The sequence below is a fragment of the Lampetra planeri genome, chromosome 7 (genome assembly GCF_965212315.1).
Source record: "Lampetra planeri chromosome 7, kcLamPlan1.2.h2, whole genome shotgun sequence".
In the NCBI taxonomy this organism is placed as follows: domain Eukaryota; kingdom Metazoa; phylum Chordata; class Hyperoartia; order Petromyzontiformes; family Petromyzontidae; genus Lampetra; species Lampetra planeri.
The window spans coordinates 12,626,551-12,647,844 of record NC_136113.1 but is presented as its reverse complement, the minus strand read 5'-3'; the positions used below and the strand labels follow the sequence as shown (position 1 = coordinate 12,647,844).

The 21,294-nt window shown below is 42.2% G+C and overlaps 1 protein-coding gene across 1 annotated transcript in view; it reads right to left on the bottom strand.

Annotated features, from left to right (window-relative positions):
• Nucleotides 1-248: 248 nt before the first annotated feature.
• The window catches only part of LOC144719996 (calpain-1 catalytic subunit-like), a 63,019-nt gene continuing 41,973 nt past the window's right edge, over nucleotides 249-21,294 (bottom strand). Inside the window, exons 13-20 of the mRNA XM_078596398.1 lie at nucleotides 20,982-21,059; nucleotides 14,827-14,884; nucleotides 9,788-9,852; nucleotides 5,997-6,065; nucleotides 4,685-4,763; nucleotides 4,228-4,344; nucleotides 3,150-3,208; nucleotides 249-2,743 (exon numbers count right to left, since the gene is read on the bottom strand). Of these exons, the coding sequence (XP_078452524.1) occupies nucleotides 2,717-2,743; nucleotides 3,150-3,208; nucleotides 4,228-4,344; nucleotides 4,685-4,763; nucleotides 5,997-6,065; nucleotides 9,788-9,852; nucleotides 14,827-14,884; nucleotides 20,982-21,059 (552 nt within the window). The 3' untranslated portion in view covers nucleotides 249-2,716. The remainder of the gene's footprint in view (nucleotides 2,744-3,149; nucleotides 3,209-4,227; nucleotides 4,345-4,684; nucleotides 4,764-5,996; nucleotides 6,066-9,787; nucleotides 9,853-14,826; nucleotides 14,885-20,981; nucleotides 21,060-21,294) is intronic.

Here is a 21,294-nt window from a genome sequence, read left to right as displayed (position 1 = left end):
CAACAAGATTAGTTAACCTCTGATTGGGATTTGAACTCCTTAATCTTACTTTTATGAAACTAGTGCTCGGTCACGGTACCATCCAGCCGTCTTCAAAATGTCAACATTAAATGTTTGGAGACGTATATAAATAAAGTGCATAATGTGTCCATTGCAATATTTTCCAAAAGTTAAACTAGTCATATTCGGGTTTTTGTGCGTCACCTTCCATAACCACAAAACTTGCAAAAACTCCTGGGTCCATCTTATTCACACATACAAAAACATTTTATTTTCCCCATTTATAAATACACACGTACAGTATTCAAAAGGCAAATGCTCATTTAAGCAACGATTGGCACAATTGCGTGCTCGCAAGTGTCGTGTCCAACTGTAATACAACACAGCTCCCCTCCCGCCTGGGACCACCTGGCCTAAGGTCACAATATGCCCACGCTCGAGAATGAGCCGCTGAATGCACCCTTGAGATTGCTCGAGTCAAAGGCAGGTTAATAAACGAGCCGATAAGACTGCCCGACTGGTGCGAGGTCTCGTAGCATTACGAGAACCTTGTCAAGTTAACGTCTCATTTCGCGTGTGTATGTATTGCACAAATTTCTGCATTTATATAAGAACCGTCAGTGGGGGCAAAATTGATTTTCTTAGCTATACACTGAGATTATTGCTAAAATTGTTTCATGCGTTTTCCCTCTCACAAAGATCCCCCCGTATAGCCTGAACAGACTGTAGGGGCAAGTGCTGTTAGCGAGCACCTACAAAGGCGGGCACGGCGCACGAGGGGGTGGATGACCAACACCACGCCCGGCCGCCTTTGTCTCCCGAGTGGCGATGTTTACACACCGCACCAGGTACTCATTTGAGGCTGAGTCGACCTAGGGCAGGCCCAGGACCCGTTCAGATAATCGTCACTGATGTTGGCAATGAACAGAAATCGAACTCGGGCCGCTGGGTTCATAGCGCAACGTAGCGCTAAACCACTACACTACTGCTCCCAACAAACACACACACACACACACACGTGTAATTTACCTTTCTGTGAGAGTTGAAATAATTCCTTGAAATCTACATAAGTTTAACATTTTAATAAAAATGACCACTCGACTTAAAATGTTACATTTGCATTATGTTTTGCCTTCAACTATGTGTTGGACAAAAGTGAAAATCTTTGCCTTGCTCAAACAAGTCTGAGGCAGTACTCACCTCCATCCGTCACCCTGAGCCAGCGGTGACATTCTGACCAAAGGAAAAACGCGAACTTCCGACAAAGTGGTTCATCAAACCAAATCGTGAGCCACTTGGCTCTGTCCCACCACAATCCGACTGAAAAGCAGTGTGCGGGCACCTGACCTTAAACCAAGTGGTTCCCTTTGGACGCAAGGTGCACCCGTTATGGACGGCTAACGACAATAACGCCACCGGAGAACACTTTGTAAACCCATAGCTTCACAACAAAAAAACAATGGCGCAGATAGCTTTACCATCCCCTCCTGCTGCCATGCCTGCAGGTTTCGCAACTTCCACTCCATGCTTTTTTTGACCATTAAGTAATGCCACTGGTGACTTGCAGAAGAGGCCACAGCTGGAGCAGGGAGGATGAATTAAAAGTTACATAAATCATCATGCACAATTCTCCAATGCAGACAATTCCAATACTTGTCCACAATCTGCACACACATGTATAGCATTTTCACTTGAAGCGGAACAGTCCAGTATTAATGATACAATCCTGTATGTTGATCGAATCATTTACAACATTATTTTCTTTACTCCCCTGTAAAAAAAAATGCCAATATAAATGGTTCACTTTGACTTTGCTCCATCAATGATCTGACCAATTACTCCTTATAGAAATGTTTACCATCTATGTAGACAAACATACAACTGATTAAGAAGACATTTTGTTTCGTCAGTTATTCTACTGGAAGTACATGCCTTTATAAAAGTTCGGCTGGTTTCTTTTTTCAAACGAGTGAGGCTACTGGTGGCCCTGGACCAGTTTGTTAAAATTCCACATTCGTTTGGAAGGGGCCAGTCCCTCAATATGACACCCACTGTTGAAAAGTACCGTTGTTCATAGAAAAGTACCGTTGCTGTAATTCTCAGTGCACGAACTTATAATATTGCTCCGTTACATGCCAAGCCCCATTTAGAAACACACATCTGAGGGATCTGTGACTCAGGAAATTGAACAGCAGTTCACAGCTCAGCACTAAAGCCATCGAAATGTTTCCATCCTCACACAATCCAACACCAGGCTGCCCCCGAACAACCAGATCACTTTACAAGACATATTTTAGATCCCCTTACCAGGGGGGGGCAGAAACATACCTTCAATTTCTTCTTAATAATACCAGCTCCCCAATTAACTATATCACATGGCCACAAGTTGGCTACACATGCCTGCTAGCTCCATACAATTTAAACAGATACCATGCATATTATCAATGCACCGATCAATGGCGTAAAAACACAACAGTATTCTCATACACGAGGGCGTACCAAAATGTGTCAAACTTAAAACTGACGTCTCAGCAATGTAATAGAAATGTAACAGTACTGCCGGTGCTAAAAGCACCCTGCTGAAGGCGCCACTTTGACACTCAGCACGATATTCAACTCGGTGAATATTTTTCGTGGCACATTTTCATGCACATGCTTGCTTCTGATTGGTGCAGGCTCTGCTCTCCTTGCTCCTGGTGGCCAATCGGTGATGACCTCATGCGTACATGGTCAACTGCAGCCACTGCAAAGAGATGATGGGTTGTGTTTATTTACACAGTACTTGAATGCATGTTGCTTAAAAACGTGCGTTTTATTGGAAACATCTTTGCAAGAACGGATACTTTTAACTTGTTTAATTCGGTGAAGAGCTTCAAGTTAATGCTGAAACCTATGGTGGTTGTGTTGGCTTTGCCTATAATGTTCAATTGTGTAGCATGTGTATCTTGTTGAGTGAATTCAATTTCCAAGATTATTTTGATGCATAAATTACAATTGAAATAAAAGCACTTGAAAGTTATGTTGGCTAAAATGTGTTTTTACTCATTTCAGTGATTACTTTTTTCCATGTTGCTATACACTAGATACTGTTATATTGTCATCATTCTCCTTTCAGTGTATCGTGTGTTTGTGGTGGGTGTAAACCTTACCAAACCCAGTCCCAGTCTGATAACGCCACGTTTGTCTTTGTCAAGGGCATGGAATATTCCTGTGGCACATGGGAGAAGTGACCGCACAACATTTCAGCCAACCAAATTGACAACCTGTGAGTTTTTTGTTCTCATCGGTGCTGGAGGTTCCATGCTTTAATTGTTAACATTTTCCATGAATTCATTAGTAAAGTGCGGTATTGAAAGTATCACCAGCTGTAGCTGCCCTTGTGTAAATAAGTCAATCATTTTTTTGGCTTATTTAATTGTACAACTTTTAAAATTTACAATTGACTATTGATGTAATTCACGTGAGAATGTATTCCACTGTAAAGGTAATTTAAACATTTACCTACATTTTCAAGTTTTTGTTTATTAAGTATATTTATTTTAAGTCAATGTCTATGCTCAAATTAATGTGGGGCAGCACTCCTTCACTGGTGGCCTTGCACCAATGCGTCGGTGGTGTTAATTCCACCAACTGTTTCATGATACGTAGTAATTATCTATGACCAACTAAAGAAGCCCTTTGAAGTCGAGGCATATCTCAAAATGTTGACCTGTTTTCTTTCACAATGCGATATCCATTAATCTCGGTAGAAGTGAGGTGCTATTTTGGTGATCGTGGCACCCAAGCTATGGAACGTCTCGCCGCTTTAAATCAGGCAATCAGAGTCGGTAGATATATATGTCTGTTTAACATGGAGGCTTTCGCGACCGATATCATCCATAAGAGGTTTTTGGGTTAGATCACGATCTAACCCAAAAACCTCTATTATGGATATATGTCTGCTTTGAAAACCCATCTTTTTAAACTGGCCTCCACTCTTTAGTTTAGTCGGTTGCCCTGGTTCTGTTTCCCCCCCCGCCTGCTTTTGATGCAATGCGCATTGGGATTCTAGGATGGAATGGCAATTAGAAATTTTAATAATTATTGGACCCCTGAATATGATTTTAACTTAGAAATTTCTACGGTAGCAACAACAGCTAGATTAGACATGACACACACACACACATATATTTAAAATATGCATGTAGAAATGTAATCAATCCAAATAATTCCCTGGATAATACTCACTGAACATGGCCTCCAATCGCACCATACAGGTAATGTAGTCGTTAAACTTGATAGTCATACTCTCGTCGGCGTAGCGCATGGTGATCAGCTGATACATCTGGTTGTTCAGGTGGAATCCTGTGTGAATTGTGGGGTTAGGAGGTAAATGCACAAACATGGGAATGTAAATTCAGCATACATATTCATTTGTCGACTATCAGTGCCACATATGTGAGATATGAATTAAGATGGCATAAGACATTCATGAAACTTTACATGGACAGCCTTGGCAATAAGCACGGCGCCACACTGGAAAGTTCAGTAAACGTAGCCTCTAATTCACCACATGTGAACCCATTAAGTGTAAGAAGGTTTATGAACCTCCGGTTGACCATCCAATTCCAAATTGGAGCAGCTGCCCAAATGTCCCCGCGCCCATATCCATCCATCTCACCGCGCCCATATCCATCCATCTCACCTGCTGCATTGAGAGCTGCTCGCATTTCATACGACGACATGGTACCCGAACGATCCTCATCATACTTCCTGAAGATTGCCTGTAGGAAAGAGTAAATAAGATCAGTGTAAACAATGGCTATGCACACGGCTGGATGATACGCGGTTAATGCTCGTAACAAAAACCTGAGGTGAATCCACCTGCTTAAAATGAACATGGGGTAACGTTTACCTTCATTGAGAGTCCATATTTTTTTAATAGCTGTGGCCAGTTTTTTAAAAATGATATCTACTCTTGATTCCCTATTAAGTGGTGCACTTTTATTTTATTGAATCCAGAGAGATGATGAGTAATGTTGGCCCCTCAGCCAGGATTTTAACTTATAGCCTTTTCCATTGCGAGTGGAGTGCTCTTGCCACAGGCTTGTTTAAACACCACTGCGGTTCCTTATTCACAACACCGCAACCTTGTCTAACAATCTGAACAAAACAATTATTGTATGGTAAATCTGATGGTGTCAATCAGTCACCATTTTCTGAAATATGTACCGCATTTGAGTCCAGTGTAAGTCTCCAGGCGGTGCAAAAATGTATGGCTCCAACATTACTCAACGGGCCATATATAATTCTCTATGGGTGTAATGTAAGTCTATTGGCTCCATGTAAATCTGCTCTCTGAGAGGTCGGAATAGATGTTACGCTGATTGCACAATTAAATACAACGGGGAATTAAAAAAAAACTATATTTTCTCCCCACAGTTCACCCAGCCTTGCACCTCACCCTCTTCTCATCTAAATCGCCTCTTCTCCAATCAATAAACTTTGAGCAACAAACGCTGGACGTCATGCCGAGCGACACGTGGCAAAATTATAATATGCTTCCAGCTAAACTTTATTCTCTTACATCACACGGGTCTACCCCCTGCTATATACTGCCATAGACAAATCCAACATTAAATTATATACTGTATTACTATACACCACCCTATACCTTATACATTGCATTATTACACTATGTATCATTCTACCCACCCTGCTGTATATCACACTGCTGTATATTCACTATACAATTACGATACTATATATGACTTTGTACATTGTATTAAGTATTACAATTTTATACTATTTATTATTATACAATCCGCTATACACTATACCATTGACCGTCGCGTGAAAGATACTAAGAAGAAGCAACGAAATATGTCAATGGGAGAGTGGTGATAGGAGGCTTGCAGCGGAGCAAAGAGTCCATTCCTTGCGGAGAATACAAGATATATAGTCAATGCCAGTGAGTGGACTGCGGTAAAGTGAGCGAATGAAGAGTGTCACTTTACCTGCCACATTTTGATTTTCTCCCAGAGCAGTTTAAATTCGGGAAGGCCGAGTTTTCCGCTTCCATCAGACTGGAGTGTAGCAGCAAGGTGAGGAAAATGATCACTCATAAATGCCACGGTCTTTCAATGAGTAAAAAGACAAAAAAGGTATTGTTCAGAGAACATCTGTGACCATAAAGCAGGGGTGGGGAACGTCCGGCCCGCAGAACGTGTAAGGCCCGTGAAATCATTTGGTGTGGCCCTGCCAAGGCAACCGCAGGCGGGACTCGAAATTCAATAAATCTAGGAGCAAACCTGTAAAAGCAGTTGCGAGTAGCAACATCATCAATACCAGCTAACATCACACGCCTCACCAAAGAGAAGCAGTTCCAGCCATCACATTAGGGGTGAGTTAATGAAATGTTTGACCAAATATAACAGGCTAATTTTTAAATTGATAATTTTGTATGGCCTGCGAATGATGTTATAATTATCCACATGCCCCTTGGAAGAAAAAAGGTTCCCCACCCCTGCCACGAAGCATGACAAACTATTTCTCCAAGTAGTCACTTTCTACTAAAATACAATTCTCCCAGTTTCCTACTGTTAGCAGCATAGATGCCTTTAGGTTGAGCCTTAAGCCATGAACTTTCAACACTGCTTTCGTAACCTTGTCCCCATCCAACCTGGGGTTTATATACAGACCTCTGATCCTTGGGGCCTGGCTCAAACTTATGGATCCAAGTCTCATTGGTGGTGATGACGTGTGAAAAAAACCATGCACCGCCATCATGTGGAGGCATCTGGGACTGGCTGATATGGTGACAAATGCCAATCCTGCGTGATTTGCGGTGTTCTGTTAAGCCATATGTGACCCAACATACACGTTACACAACTTCCAAATCGTCACCAAGAAGTGATTCTCATGAAACATAGTCTAATTTAGCTGTCACTGAAATCAGGAACACACCACAATTGGCTTCTCATCCCCATGGGGCGATGAACCCCTATAAAAAAATATCCTCTGCAAAGAAGCAATCAAAGCTGTAATCTTAATTTTAGAACTTTCGTGACTGCAGGAATTATTATTTGGTTCTTTCGGTTAAGTCACGTCTAAAGATAAAATAATAAATTAAATTAAATAATAGAATACGACGTTTCGATTGCAACACAAGCAATCATCATCAGGTATAATGAAATAGCGACATAATATCTAACCAGAAAACTATAGACAGACATATTAGCAGACAGATATCACAAGATACATACATAGCGAGAGCAACACAGGTGACAGAGAGGGGTGATCGTCTCTGTGGGGTGGTGCTGCGAGTACGATGGCACAGCAAGCAGGCTTGCTTGCTGTGCCATCGTACTCGCAGCACCACGTTTTCTTTTGGACCACTCATTGATATGCTAATTTTTTCTAACCCCCCTCCCTCTCTCTGCCTCCGCCCCCCCTCTGTCTATTTAAGGCCACCCCACAGAGACGATCACCCCTCTCTGTCACCTGTGTTGCTCTCGCTATGTATGTATCTTGTGATATCTGTCTGCTAATATGTCTGTCTATAGTTTTCTGGTTAGATATTATGTCGCTATTTCATTATACCTGATGATGATTGCTTGTGTTGCAATCGAAACGTCGTATTCTATTATTTAATTTAATTTATTATTTTATCTTTAGACGTGACTTAACCGAAAGAACCAAATAACAAAGCTGTAATGTGAAGTTAAGTGACACAACAAATGTAATTATTTTTAAACAGTGTAAAGTTAACTAGGCTGGGGCCATCAAACGGTGTTGGAGATTATCGTAATGTCAGCTTACTACTCTAATAATTAAATTAGCTGCTTGAGACATCCAGACAGATACCTTGAACTTGCAAAAATCAAACCATGTCATGAGCCACTTATTTATCTTTTGGGTTAGAATCTTTTTTTTACAGCGACTGCATTTAATTATCTTAAGGGTCCAGGATTGGGTAATGTCAAGGCCAGGAGGGGTCATATATACACTGCACTCCATTCCAGGGAGTATTTGTACATGTTTCACACCCTGTGGGATAATCAAGACTATTCAGGGACGCAGGTAATGAAGTAACCATGTTAGAATGTCCTTGCCCTTGTTTACTTCACTGACAATAGCAGCTCCGAGGAATTTCCCCAGTCACTTGTAACAATTAAAAGTACATTGCAGGATTCAGTGTACTTTTAATCAAACACAGAACAACATACGTCCTATTCTGTATGTGGTAGATCAGGGATATGTGACTTAAATTCAAGTACAATCGCTTATCTTAGCCAATATTATAATTCAAAGTTACCTTTTTTGGGTTAGACCACAAGACCTTACCAAATACTGGAATTTGATCCTGAATTTATTTGAAATATAAACCTTCAGCATCTTTTATTACACAGCATGGGGACAACTTTATCCAGGGCTGAAAATTTTTTGCTGTCAGAAAAACACCATGAAAATAGGTCACAGCACCTGAAATCAGTTGTATTAATCATAGTTGACCGTTCTCCCCTGTGTGTGAGCTATTTTCTGGCCGTATACAAGAACATTTTATAATTTATAAACAACCCAAGCAGGAAATATATGTAACCTCAGTTGAGACTTTTCTGGACAATTCGCATTTCATTTCACATGCCAAATATACAAATTACTTCAATAAATGACAGGCAGATGACAATGATAGGAGTCAAAAAATGTCACGATACTTTTTATCCATAATAAAGGTTTTTTTCGGGTTAGATCGTGTAAACATAAATGTGTCGTTAAACCAGCCACCACCCGACACAGCCAATTAGTAAGGTTTGTCACGTGAACAGCACGTGCCAATTCGTTACTAGTACAGCACACCGGTGTGTGGAGAGCAAATCCACAACATTTTCAATCTGAGTACGACTTTTCGCCAGTAATTACAACTAGCTTCATCAGGCGGACAGTCACATTTAATGTTGTGGCTTGGCTCTCCAACACACCGGTTTGCTGGACTAGTAACGAATTGGCCACGTTCTGTTCACGTGACAAACCTTACTAGTTGGCTGTGTCGGGTGGTGGCAGGTTTAACGACACATTTATATTTACACGATCTAACCCAAAAAACCTATATTATGGATGATATCGGTCGTGAAAGCCTACGTGTTAAACTGATAATTTTTGAATGACAATAGCATTTTAATTAATAGCTTTTTGTCAATTTGCCGCTGGATTGAGTCAAGGGGGGTTGTGTGACCTTACTTTACTCTGCTCCTCAGTGCCAGTTATTGAAGGGGAATGCCCAGGATTAGTCCAGACATCAATATGCCACTGAAGTTAAGTCACGGGCCAGCAATGAAACTCAGGCCGCCGGGTTCGCAACATTCCCTCAGAACTGCTTAAAGTGTTGAGTTTGTTGTCCTTCTCCCGCACCTCCGATTAGCGCGGTTGGCTACGTACGGTGCAAAAGAAGTTGGACACACATACAAACCACTTTGTCAGCACAACCACCTAAGCCCTTTCACAAATTTCAACGTCACTGAACGCATATTTCACGTACGTACCGAGGCTTTTCCCACAAAAGCTTTGGAAAGGAATTGGTTAACACAGACAGGAGTTTTTCCCATTCAGTTTCAGTTACATGGGCAAGCTATTAATTAAGCGATCGATTCTCCAAACATCGGTGTGAAAGGGCATCCGTTTGGGAAAACAAGACATTTCCCCGGCTTGTGGCACACAAGCCAAGAGATGCAATTTAGTGACACGTCCACTGCAGGAAAAATAGGAGGATTAATGTTCACATAAACCAATTACAGTCGCCAAAGGATACATCCATGAGGGCAACCATGCTCTGGCAGGCGTACAAGCTGAATCCGTCGGACTTGAGCTCGCCATCTGTCCCACACAAAGACAAAGATCCCCCGTATAGCCTCAACATGCTGTTGTGGAAAGTGCTGTTAGCGAGCACCTATGAGAGCTGGCACGGCACGGGAGGGGGTAGGTGGCCAGCACCACGCCCGGCCGCCTTTGTCTCCCCCAGTGGCGATGTTTACTACACACCGCGCAAGGTACTCATTTGAGACCGAGTAGACACTAGGAGAGGCCCAGGACTGGTTCAGATAATCGTCACTGGTGAGCGGGAATCGAACTCGGGTCGCTGGGCTCATAGTGCAGAGCGCGAATCGCTACACTGTCGCACACACACAAACGCCACCACAAACCCATCATCTTTGGCCAGCAAAACCCTTGGGCATATCTATAATTGCAGACGTGTCGCCGTTATTCACGTTAATTTGGACCGCCATCCACCCCCCCGCCCCCCCCCCCATAAGAGCAGTGGCGGGCTGAAGAAATATTGCCGAAAAGATTGTGAATTACAGGCGGTAACAAAGCATTGTAAAAATACAGTACGAAATAATAGTGTGGATGTACACATAAAGTGCGCCAGAGATACCTGAATTGATCATATTTTTTAGGTGTATTCTGTGAAACCTATATAAACCAGACAACTGGATAGCGCTTGCTTCGTCGCGGTGAATGCTGTGCTGTGTTGATGCCATTTGCCTCACACTACACGAAGAGCGTGAAATGCATACCGCTTGACTAAATAATGAACAAGACTCTGTGTGTTCATCCGCAGCTTTGTCAACACTTAGGTATAAGGGCATATGCTTGACCGGTTGAAAATATTTGCATGTACATATAATGTACAATAAGATGATATTTATACGTAGTCAATGATCAACGATAGGTGTCGTACAAACATAGTGTGCACCATTGCGATAATACCTTAGGCCACACTTGAACTGGTCATACGCATGATGTCGAAACAAGCACGTGCAATGTGATGTTATTGTATGAGGCACATGCATAACATGCCAATCAATTGAGCCTCAATGGCATAGTTCATCATCTTCATCATCAGCAGTAGCCCTTTGTCAATCCACCGCTGGATTAAGGCCTCCCCACACCATGTCAGTTGCGGAGGTTGATTGACGACACTGAGTCACTCTGGTCAGTGTGGATCCGTCAATGGGCGGGGGAGCCCAAGACCACTTCAGATATCACTCGCCAAATGATGTTAACCGTGGCCAGGAATTGAACACAGGCTGCCAAGTCCAGTGGGTAGTGCGTCGATGACTGCGCCGCCACTCCCCACACGCACATCGATTATACTGATGCCAATCTGGTACCGAAGCGTAATAGGTACATGGAGTTGACTATGAAATATACAAGCGGTTTCAATTAAGCTTGCACTCTTTAGCATTGATAGAATAAGATGTAATGCAAATATTTCACTTTTTACAAGGGGGAAGCAATATTCTGCCCATAATGTTTAGTAGTTATGCAGCTTGTGTGATTGCAGTGGACGTAATTCTTGGAATGTCCGAGGCAGAATGAAACGCTGTGTTGAGTGATGAATACTTTTTGTGAAATAAATGCATCAGACTCACCTAAACCGTATAGATTTGTACACATCAGCAATTACAATAGCCAATTTGAATTGTGGTTGTTTTTTTTATGAATATGAAAATTATAGTGAATTTGATGCAGATAATGTACGTGCATTTTAAGAATTGGCTGTTATGACACCCACAAACATTAAAATTTTTGCGAAACAAAAATCCATCCACATTCAACTTGCAATAAAATTCTAACATTGAAAGCATCACAGAAATACGTTTACATCTATCGCAACCTGAAAAGTGAGTTATCCCATATGGACACATGAACTCGCAATATTATTACAAGGTACCACATGCGGCAATAGTTTGTGACTCCGCGAACATTATAAAAAAACACACAGGGATCTGTTCCTTGAAAGCATTGCCCATAACTGCCCTCCAGAGTCGAAGCGATCAACCCTACCAAAGGTGGCAATGATATACATCTGTCTCACTCCCCTTAGGAGCACCTTGCGAAGGATTGAAAAGTCACGGTAAAGTCCGCAGTCCTTAAATAGCTATGCAGCCATCCTAAACACCTCCTTGCTGCTGGAATAAAAAAAAAATCGCTTTTCTTTCATTAAAGCAGGTAAGAGCCTACTGACTAACAATCACACATTTTCAATGCTTTCAATGGATTACTATGGAAGAAATGTTGTTATTTTTTTGAAAAATGTTGCTGTAGTTGGGCTCATGTTCACTTTAGGCATTTCACTCAAATGAAATATGGGGTGGCAGATGACCATTCATGATGAGTGCCAATTTGTCCACTGGATGACCACTAACGATTTGCCACGTTATCCCGACTGTGGAGTGAGTGTCACCTCATGATACAAAACAATCAATTTAGATATCTCTCAGAGCAGTGCAAATCTCTCTGTTAGAAAACACATACAGAAGCAGATATCACATAACTATGTCTCTAATTCCTTCAAATGACTTGTGGTTCACACATGTGGGGCAGAATTTTCTTGCCCACCCTGCTACAGAGTAGTGTTTTTTGCACGATAGTTAATCCAATATTTTTAATTATTAGAGGTGAAATTTAGACAAATTAATTAAAGACTGAAACTTTATGTGTAGTCGTTGGTGACCTGGATGAGACCATCAAATTACTACACTTGATAACTCAGTTTAATCACAATTGAATGCTGAATCTCAGTAGCGTTCGTTCGGAAATCTCAAGTGGTTACTAATTTTATCTACCATGAAAAGATGATAGGCTAAGTTGACCCCCAACCAAGATATGAACTTGAAAACTTCTGATTTAGACCCAAACAAATTAGCCACAATACTAACCAGCATGCATGAACTACCATATATCGTGCAACAACATGATTACAGCTTTGAGAATCCATTCATTTTAAAAATCAGTCAACTTTGCCCTGCAAACAGTTTGGCACAAATAAGTAGCGCTGCAGTATGCTAATTGCATATATTCCAATATTGCAGATGCACAACCTGCACGATTGTATAACACAGCACCAAATGCAAAGCAACAAGCGGAACAATCCCAAGGAAAAGAGGATTCGTACAGGCAATTAAAAAATGCACGTCCATTCCCACCCCCCTCCCCCCCTCTCACACATGCAAATTATTTCAATTTCCAAACAACTAAAGAATCATACGGGACTGTGAAATATATCAATTATTTAAAGCCACATCCAAATGTTAAATAAAAAAAACGCGCTATATCGTGTTCAAATAAAGGACACCGAATTGAAATACATGAATTATACATTTTGGGGCCAATGAGATATATAAACTTTGTTGCCACCGCGACGGGTGTGAATGGTGCGACCATGAAATTGTAACCACGCCAACGGCCGTTTCTCACCATTGATTACCATTCCGGCCATGGACATGGGTGGCGTACATGTTTATCAGCCAACATTTTGGCACGAGGATGTACATCGTTTTTACGAAGCAGTAATGAGTATATTTAAAAAAAAAGAAGCAGGTACTGGCAGCCTGGCATCACCCTTCAATTGAGATTCAAAGCCAGGTTTTCTGTTATTTTACACATCCATTGATTCACGTGGCGATGTTTTTCTCATTTATAAACATTTGATAATGCGTCCAAAAAGAGGGGGATTAGATTGTCGGTTATCGTGAGACCAGCAGCAGTAGTGGCAACCAATGCAAATAAAACATGTAATAATCATTATATTGTGCTGTTAATTATTAAGTTTAAATGAGCTCGACATATAATAATTTGAAGAGATGGAAATCACTTTAACTTGCAATGTTTTATACCGTGAGAACAATTATAATATATTTCTCATTATTTACTTTGTTAATCCACTGCTGGATGAAGGCATCCCCATGCCGTTTCGATCATGGGAGTCGTTTGACCATGCTTGGCGATCCAGAACCAGTTCAGATGTCGTTCGCCACTGCTGTTAGCCATAATCGGGAGTCGTACTCAGGTCGCTGGATTCAATCGTGCAGCGTGCTTACCACTGTGCCAACATTCCGCCCAAATACAGCGTAGACACTGAAACAGCTAAAACATTTTAGCGAGGTATTTTCTGAAACTTGTGACTGGCACAATGCCCAGGAGATGTCACGGGTTTTACAGCCGATCTATTAACTCTGTAAATTATGAGATGCCCAGTGGTTGCTCGAATTACGTCATATTGCTCATATCAAGGTGATTTTTTAAAAAAAAATAACAAATTTAAAAATGCCTTCCACATAAAATGAGCCCAGGCTGGTGATCATCTCTGCAAATCACCCCGAGTGGATGGTGCAAATTCTACATTCCTATGGCGGGTGGCAGTTTAACCATGAGGACTATCAATGTTGATTGCCCACAAAGCATTGACCCCAGAGATGGGACGATGAAGTGAGTCAAACTGCCGGATGGAATTTTAACTCTCGCCCTTCAGATTGTGAGTCGGCTGATCTAATCACCGTGTCCACATGGCCATAGAATTGAAATGTAATTTACTAATTTAGAAAAATGTATTGCAACTTCTGATCCCTGTGGAGAATTAAATATTTAATGTGCGTCAAAAGACAGAAATCACCGGAGCATTTGCACACTTGTAAATATTATAATTCATACTGCTATGCTTGTAGCCATCGAGTACGTAAAACAACATCAATGATTCATTATATTTCAACACCATATCTCTCACAAGGTGACAGCATATATATATAGCCAATCAGGATTAAAGATAACCGCGCGACCTATTTAAATAATTTAGCAGTTGTAACTGAAATAAAGTCATCGAAAATCCAGACAAAATAGGTCAGAGCATTTCACGACGGCATTCATCTCTGGCATCTCTGCTGGGGCCGCGGGAAAGTAAAGGTCAATCCGCGCAAAACAAATCTGATATTTCCAGCAGTCAGCTTGGCACCGTGCTGTGAGATAGATTGCATAACGTTTAGAAAAAGCGTGCATCGGTAAACTCACGTTTGGCAGTAACTTTGTTTAAGAGGTCCTGCAGTTCCCTGGGGCTGATCTCCATGTCCTGTGAGACAAGACAACCGGGGGCGTGCGCACGACGATGAGGGCAGGGATGGCGGCATGGGGCAGAACATGCCCTACTGGCGCGCCCATTACAGAAAGAGTCTGAAGCGCAGAACGAATTAGTAGTGCAAGCATCCAGCAGGGTTTCTGAAACTCGTGTGGTGAAGAAGAGGTCAGTGTTTCCCAAGCGCCCTGGCCCGTCTGCGTTCACCATTTACGTGATCCGACGTTTGTTAAATTATAAAAAAAAAACAATTGTGATACTGGTGCACAAGCACATATGAGAAAAAAATACAACACGTTCTTCGATAACTCTGTGGCCCTAACAAGAAAAACAAATATAACAGGTGAGGTTCCGGGCAATGACCCTTCTCCAACGATGTATCCCGCCCAAGGCCACTTACTTTTCTTCATAGATTTGAATTCGTTTCCTAAAGTACAAGCATCCCTCGGCATGTCCGTGTCATTCTGATCATGCACCTCCCCACACTTCTTCGTGCACGTTTCATCTCTTGTTTCATTTTCTTTGCCCGTGTCGACGTTTGTTACAAATAAGGAATAAATGGCAATACGCAATGATTAAAAACTGTATTCTTCAGAAACGTTGGTATTCTGCCCTTCATTGTCAAATTCAGCTTTTCAGAGGTGGCCCAATTGGCTCAGAGATCAGCCAATGTTATTAAGCATTTACAAATGAATAAGTAATATCGGCTGGCCTACAACAAACACCAGCAGCAGCTGGAAACCTTATAGGGACTCCTCTAGTTACGAACGAGGTATGCTCCAGAGGTCTGTTTGTAAGTCGATTTGTTCGCAAGTCCAAATTTACTCCTGCCGATTCCAAACATGTTGTACGGCATGTACACTAAACACGGGGAATGGATTTAAACGTTTTATAATCTCATTTAGATGTAGATGCCACTGGTTCTTCATGTTCTGCAGATGTAGATGCCACTGGTTGTTTATGTTTTGCAGATGTAGATGCCACTGGTTCTTCATGCTCTGCAGATGAAAATGCCACTGGTTCTTTATGTGCTGCAGCTGTAGATGCCACTGGTTCTTCATGTTCTGCAGATGTAGATGCCACTGGTTCTTCATGTTCTGCAGATGTAGATGCCACTGGTTCTTCATGTTCTGCAGATGTAGATGTGGATTCCCTTTGGTGCTCGTGTTTCCTCTCTACTCTCTTGAAAAACTTACCAGGAGATGTCTGCACAGTTGCTCTCTTCTTCTCTTCATAAATCAACTTGTAACAGGCAATAGAATCGTGAGCAGCTGCCAACACCTTAGTAAACCTCTTAGTGTTTGGGTCCTGAGACTCAAAAAAGGCCAGTGCTTGACACCGAATAACCACCGCCATCTATTGCTCGGCGGTTGAACTTACGACTCATGGTCCGAACAGGCAACTGGACAGACAGATTTGTTCGTATCTCTGAAAGTTCGTAAGTCGGGTGTTCGTAAGTAGAGGAGTTCCTATATATAATCGAGCGAAAACGATGGATACCCCTTTCAGTCAATGGGCATGCAGTAAACGTCGGATGGCATGCCGAACAACATGTGGAACAACCCAAAAACAGATACAGTATGATGGTTCAAATTTCTCAATACACTCCATTACTAAGTACTCTTTTTTTTAAACAGCTAAGTCTGTTGAGATGCGTTACCTCGACAAATTGTAACATGACAGCCCATAGACCCTAGAGGGAATGGTGGGCTGTCAACCCCATAAGCCAATCTTGCAATTGTTGGTTTAGAACTCCAACCATAGTGTCGCCCAGCCATCATCATACACTCAGAAAATAAACACAGAGTAGGAAAAAAAATCCATGTGCGTTTTCGTACTGTATATTTGAAGCAGCACATTGTGTGTTTAAGCCTATAATATGAGCATCGGTAACCACACAATGAGGCTACACAATCTCGGCTCAACTTACACTGCCAAACAATACTCGCAAATGGTCTCCTGAAACCAAATGTGGGACCTGCTCTCAAGTAAATAAGTGAAAGTGCGTGCGAGTTGAGAATGGTTTAAGACGAATCGTGGGGTCATCAGAATACACACATACTTACAAAAATCTATTTAAACGAGCACTATTTAAGCTAATTCATGCATTGACTTCCTAATATAATGGAGCCGACGGTCTCACTGACATTTGGCTAATGTTGCAAGGGCCCTCGTTTGAAATACTTTTGCGACTGACATGCAAATGGGACAATGCACAAGCACACAGAGGCAGATTTGTGCACGGCGTGTCACTCTACCCTCTTGTCTATTCACACTCAAGTGAGAGAGAGATGTCTCCTGTTTTTTACAATCACCGCTCGTTTACAAATGGCTGAGGCAACGTGCATTTCGGTTGAATATTGAGCTTCAAGGAGAAATAACGCTCATGATCCACCAGACCCTTTGTTGAAGGGCCTGTGTGTGTGTGTTTTTATGGAAACACAAGCCAATTCTTGCCATTCACACCTGGGAATTACCCGCACAAGAAGGGTGACAGCGGCAAATTAACCCGCTGCACATGGGGGTTAAAGTAACAAGGCAGCGTGGGTTCGTCTTACGGGTACATTCGTGAGGACGTTGCTTAACGACAACAACAAAAACCGAGAATCACAGCTGAGATTTACATCGCAAAGATTGGGCTGGCGGCAGTGGTAGGACGCAAACAAAATGTCCGCAGGTGTTCATCACCGAATACTGTACTCTGAAATTAGAAAATGATTCTTCAATTAACCAATCGTTCACGCTAATATGAGGCGGGCACAACACTACAAATCCAAATCCATTCGAGGTGCTTTACACATTTGTAGAGTGAATGGTAATACATTATGTGAATGGTTTTATTCCGATTGGCTAAGCCAAAATATGAATGCAAATTTGAATCTAAATTATTTGGCGAACATATACTGCTTGTTGTTTATGTATGGGCCTTGCAGCGATGCAATAGGCAGTTCACATCATGGGAGAACCAGAGGTGTTATTGTTCTACAAACTGCCAAGGTAAGCCCACAGTGTTATATAAACCCTCAACGATGAGAGGAATGGTGCTCATGATGCAATGTACTCAGCATTGCATGTCACCTTTAAAAAATAATAAACATCACAAGCATTGTTAACTTTCGTCACATTTAACACGAAGATAGCGAGGCACGTCATGTGACTGCATTCAAGCCAAGACGCTGCCAATTACACACGCAATCACTTGCAAGTTTAAGTCACGTTAACAGTAACCTCTAATTACAAGTAGCAGCAATTACAATTACATTCTAACTCGGCATTAATGATGTTTGTGGACGTATTTTCTAAGTGTCAAAGTTAATTATTCTAGCGAGAGTGACTAAAATTAGAAATTGTATAATTAGCAATTAAAGAATGTGTCGAAAACTTACTTCAACTTCAATTACTTTGTTTTACGTGTCCGAAATGTTGAAATTTAGCGACCAAAATAAATGCCACTTCGCCACCCCACCCACTCGTTAGACTCTGATTGTCAGCAATGACTACAATACACGGGAGTGTAATCAACCCCTAACAAGCCAAACGTCAACGTGTCTGCGTGTTGCTTCATCTCCTTTGGTGGAGGTCCTGAGCCATAAAATACAAAAGACAACTGCAGTTGACTTCTACAAAGCAGAAGCCATTCTATTCAACGCAGGCTAATGTGGCCGAGTCAACCACAGTTTGAACTTTCCACCTGAACTTTTGGTGCAGCAGCACTTGGCCCAATGTGTTGTCAGTAGGACTGTGCTTATGTCTGGCAGAGTAAGGCCAAAGACAGCTCCCTTAAGAGAGGGTATAGGTATAGTGGAGGCTCTTGAACGAGAAATTGCAGGGCTGTATCTTTACATTTAACCCGAAGCTAACATACTTTGTATGCAATTTAAAACACCTCCTGGAACACCGCGTCAAAAATACAATGGTGGATCTTTTTGTTTGTTTAATTTTTTCACTTCCAGCTTGATGCACGCCATTTTAATTACTCTCCATTCAGAAACGCTCACCTGGCGTTAAACGGAATACGATTTTTAGCTAAGCAAAACACTTTGTGTGGGGGCCCACACCCCTCCCTACTGCCATGACACGATATTGGAATTCGGGACGCGAAATGTGTCGCTGTGCTCAGAGTGGCGTGGCGAGGCAGCGTTTATTAAAAAAACACTCTCTACGTGGCGACGATTAAGCAGCAGATGCGATGAGTGGCTGGAAGCCAGCAAGGTCAAGGCTGCAGGCTCATCATGTCTTTGAGCGTTGCTTTCCTGGCCGACTTTAATTAGCAACCAGACTGTTCGGACACAGTAGATGTAGCAGCACGCTTGGGCTGTCCGACCTGTGACCATACCAAGTCATGCAGATTATCTCCAACAAAAGAGACAGCATTATTTATTTAAGGCAAGTGATAGCAGCACATTGCTCCCCAACATCATTGCCAGCCATGGTCTAGCCACCGATGGATGAAGGCCTACCCCACACCTTAACTGTCCCTCACAGGATTGCAATGCCACAATTGATTTCATCCCCGCACCTGAACCAAGCTCACTGCTCAATTTGGCTGGTATTCAGTCACCAGGCTTGCCGACTCCTTATAATCCTTACTGGATATGTGTCCTGCCTAAATCCACTCATTTTGTTTCATCATGTTGATCCAAATCTGCTTTCTGTAACTGACCTAGATATAAATACAACTGTGTTTTCTAGTCATCTTTAAAACAATTATTTCATTTTGATTGGCCAACTTTTTGAACGTTAGGTTTGTTCCATTCCTATTTGAAGTCTAACTCTGATGCCCTCTTTGTGAAGTTCCTTAATTGTCAAAGAAGCAGGACCAGCTGTTGAAACAGAATTATTGGACCAAGTTACGAAAACGTTTGTACAGAGATGTAATGCCTCGGCCATGAAATGGTGCCTCAATCAATCTTCTCTTGAAAAAGGAGGCAACAACGGAACTGGAGATATATACGGACCCATTATTCTCCTACCACACAAACTGTACATATATTTCGATTTAAAGCTTTCGTGACTGCAGGGATTCATCTTCTTGGTTCTTTCGGTAAAGTCACGTAGAAGGGAAGTAATAAAATAATAAAAATAAAACATAATAAAATAAAATAATTCTCACGACGTTTCGGCTACAACGCAAGCAGCCGTCTTCAGATGAAGACGGCTGCTTGCGTTGTAGCCGACGTTTCGTCGTGAGAATTATTTTATTTTATTTTAATTATTTTATTACTTCCCTTCTACGTGACTTTACCGAAAGAACCAAGAAGATGTACATATATTATTCATAAAGATTGTGGGGGGGGGGGGGGGAAATAAGTGTACATTTTACAGGCCAACCAAGCAAGTCAGTAAGCTGGATTTATTAAAGGTTTTCTACCATTGAACACTTACTATCAACCAGAGCCTGGGAAAAGCACACGACTATGAAAAACCATAATACTTGGCTTTCATCTACAGGGCTCTGTAGGCACTGTAACAGCTCATGCAGTTGTGTAATCATTGTATCCAGCACCAAATCTACAAAATAACGTGCATTTATAAAGCGTGTGAATGCGACCACAATGCAAAATGCTGAACTTGTGTGTCATGGAGACTAAACTATTGAAAAATATTTTTTTATTTTACCAGGTAAGGCCTACTGAGCTGTATATCTCTTTTTCAGAAGCGACCTGGCCACAAATGACAGCTCAACGAAGTGGCTTATCATGTGGACATCTCCAGCAGCCAAATACTCTAAGGACATGTTTCTAAACGTAGAGGGAAAAAGCGGAGGATCCGGAGAAATATCCACGCGACCACGGGGAGGAGAACGTGCAATCCTCCAAATATACAGCGGGTGACAGGGTCGGGATCGAATCCACGACCCCCTGCATACCAGGCGAGGTCATTGACATCTCGCCAACAAAACAAGGGAGAGAAAAACAACACTACTGCCAAGGTGGATTTAGAAGGAAATATAGTGTGGCGAGGGAAGAAACACGACTTTACAGAAATGAACTACAAACAAGGGGTGGGGTACGGAGAAAACAGTTGCAGGCAGGTGAGAAGGGGAACAGGTCTCGGGTCCGCGCGGTCCTCTCTTTAAGTGCGATGTACCCACCTCGCCGGCCAGCTTCTTGAAGACCTGCGTGAACCTACGGTCCTCGTCCGTCTCCACCAACTCCACGGGCATGCTGGGCTGCACCGCCAGCACAGGACACACAGGTGGGACAGTCTATCGTGCAACAAAAACACAACACCACCACTTTCGTACGGGGGACCTCGTGATGATGGTGGAAAGGGTTCCCACGGAGACGCAAACGTTGAGAGTTGGAAATTACAGCGCGGTCACCGATCGGTGGGGGCAATGAGATGTCGCGGCGGTTCGCGAGTCAGCGCCATGAACGCGGAAATCGGAGTTCGATGCCTGGCCA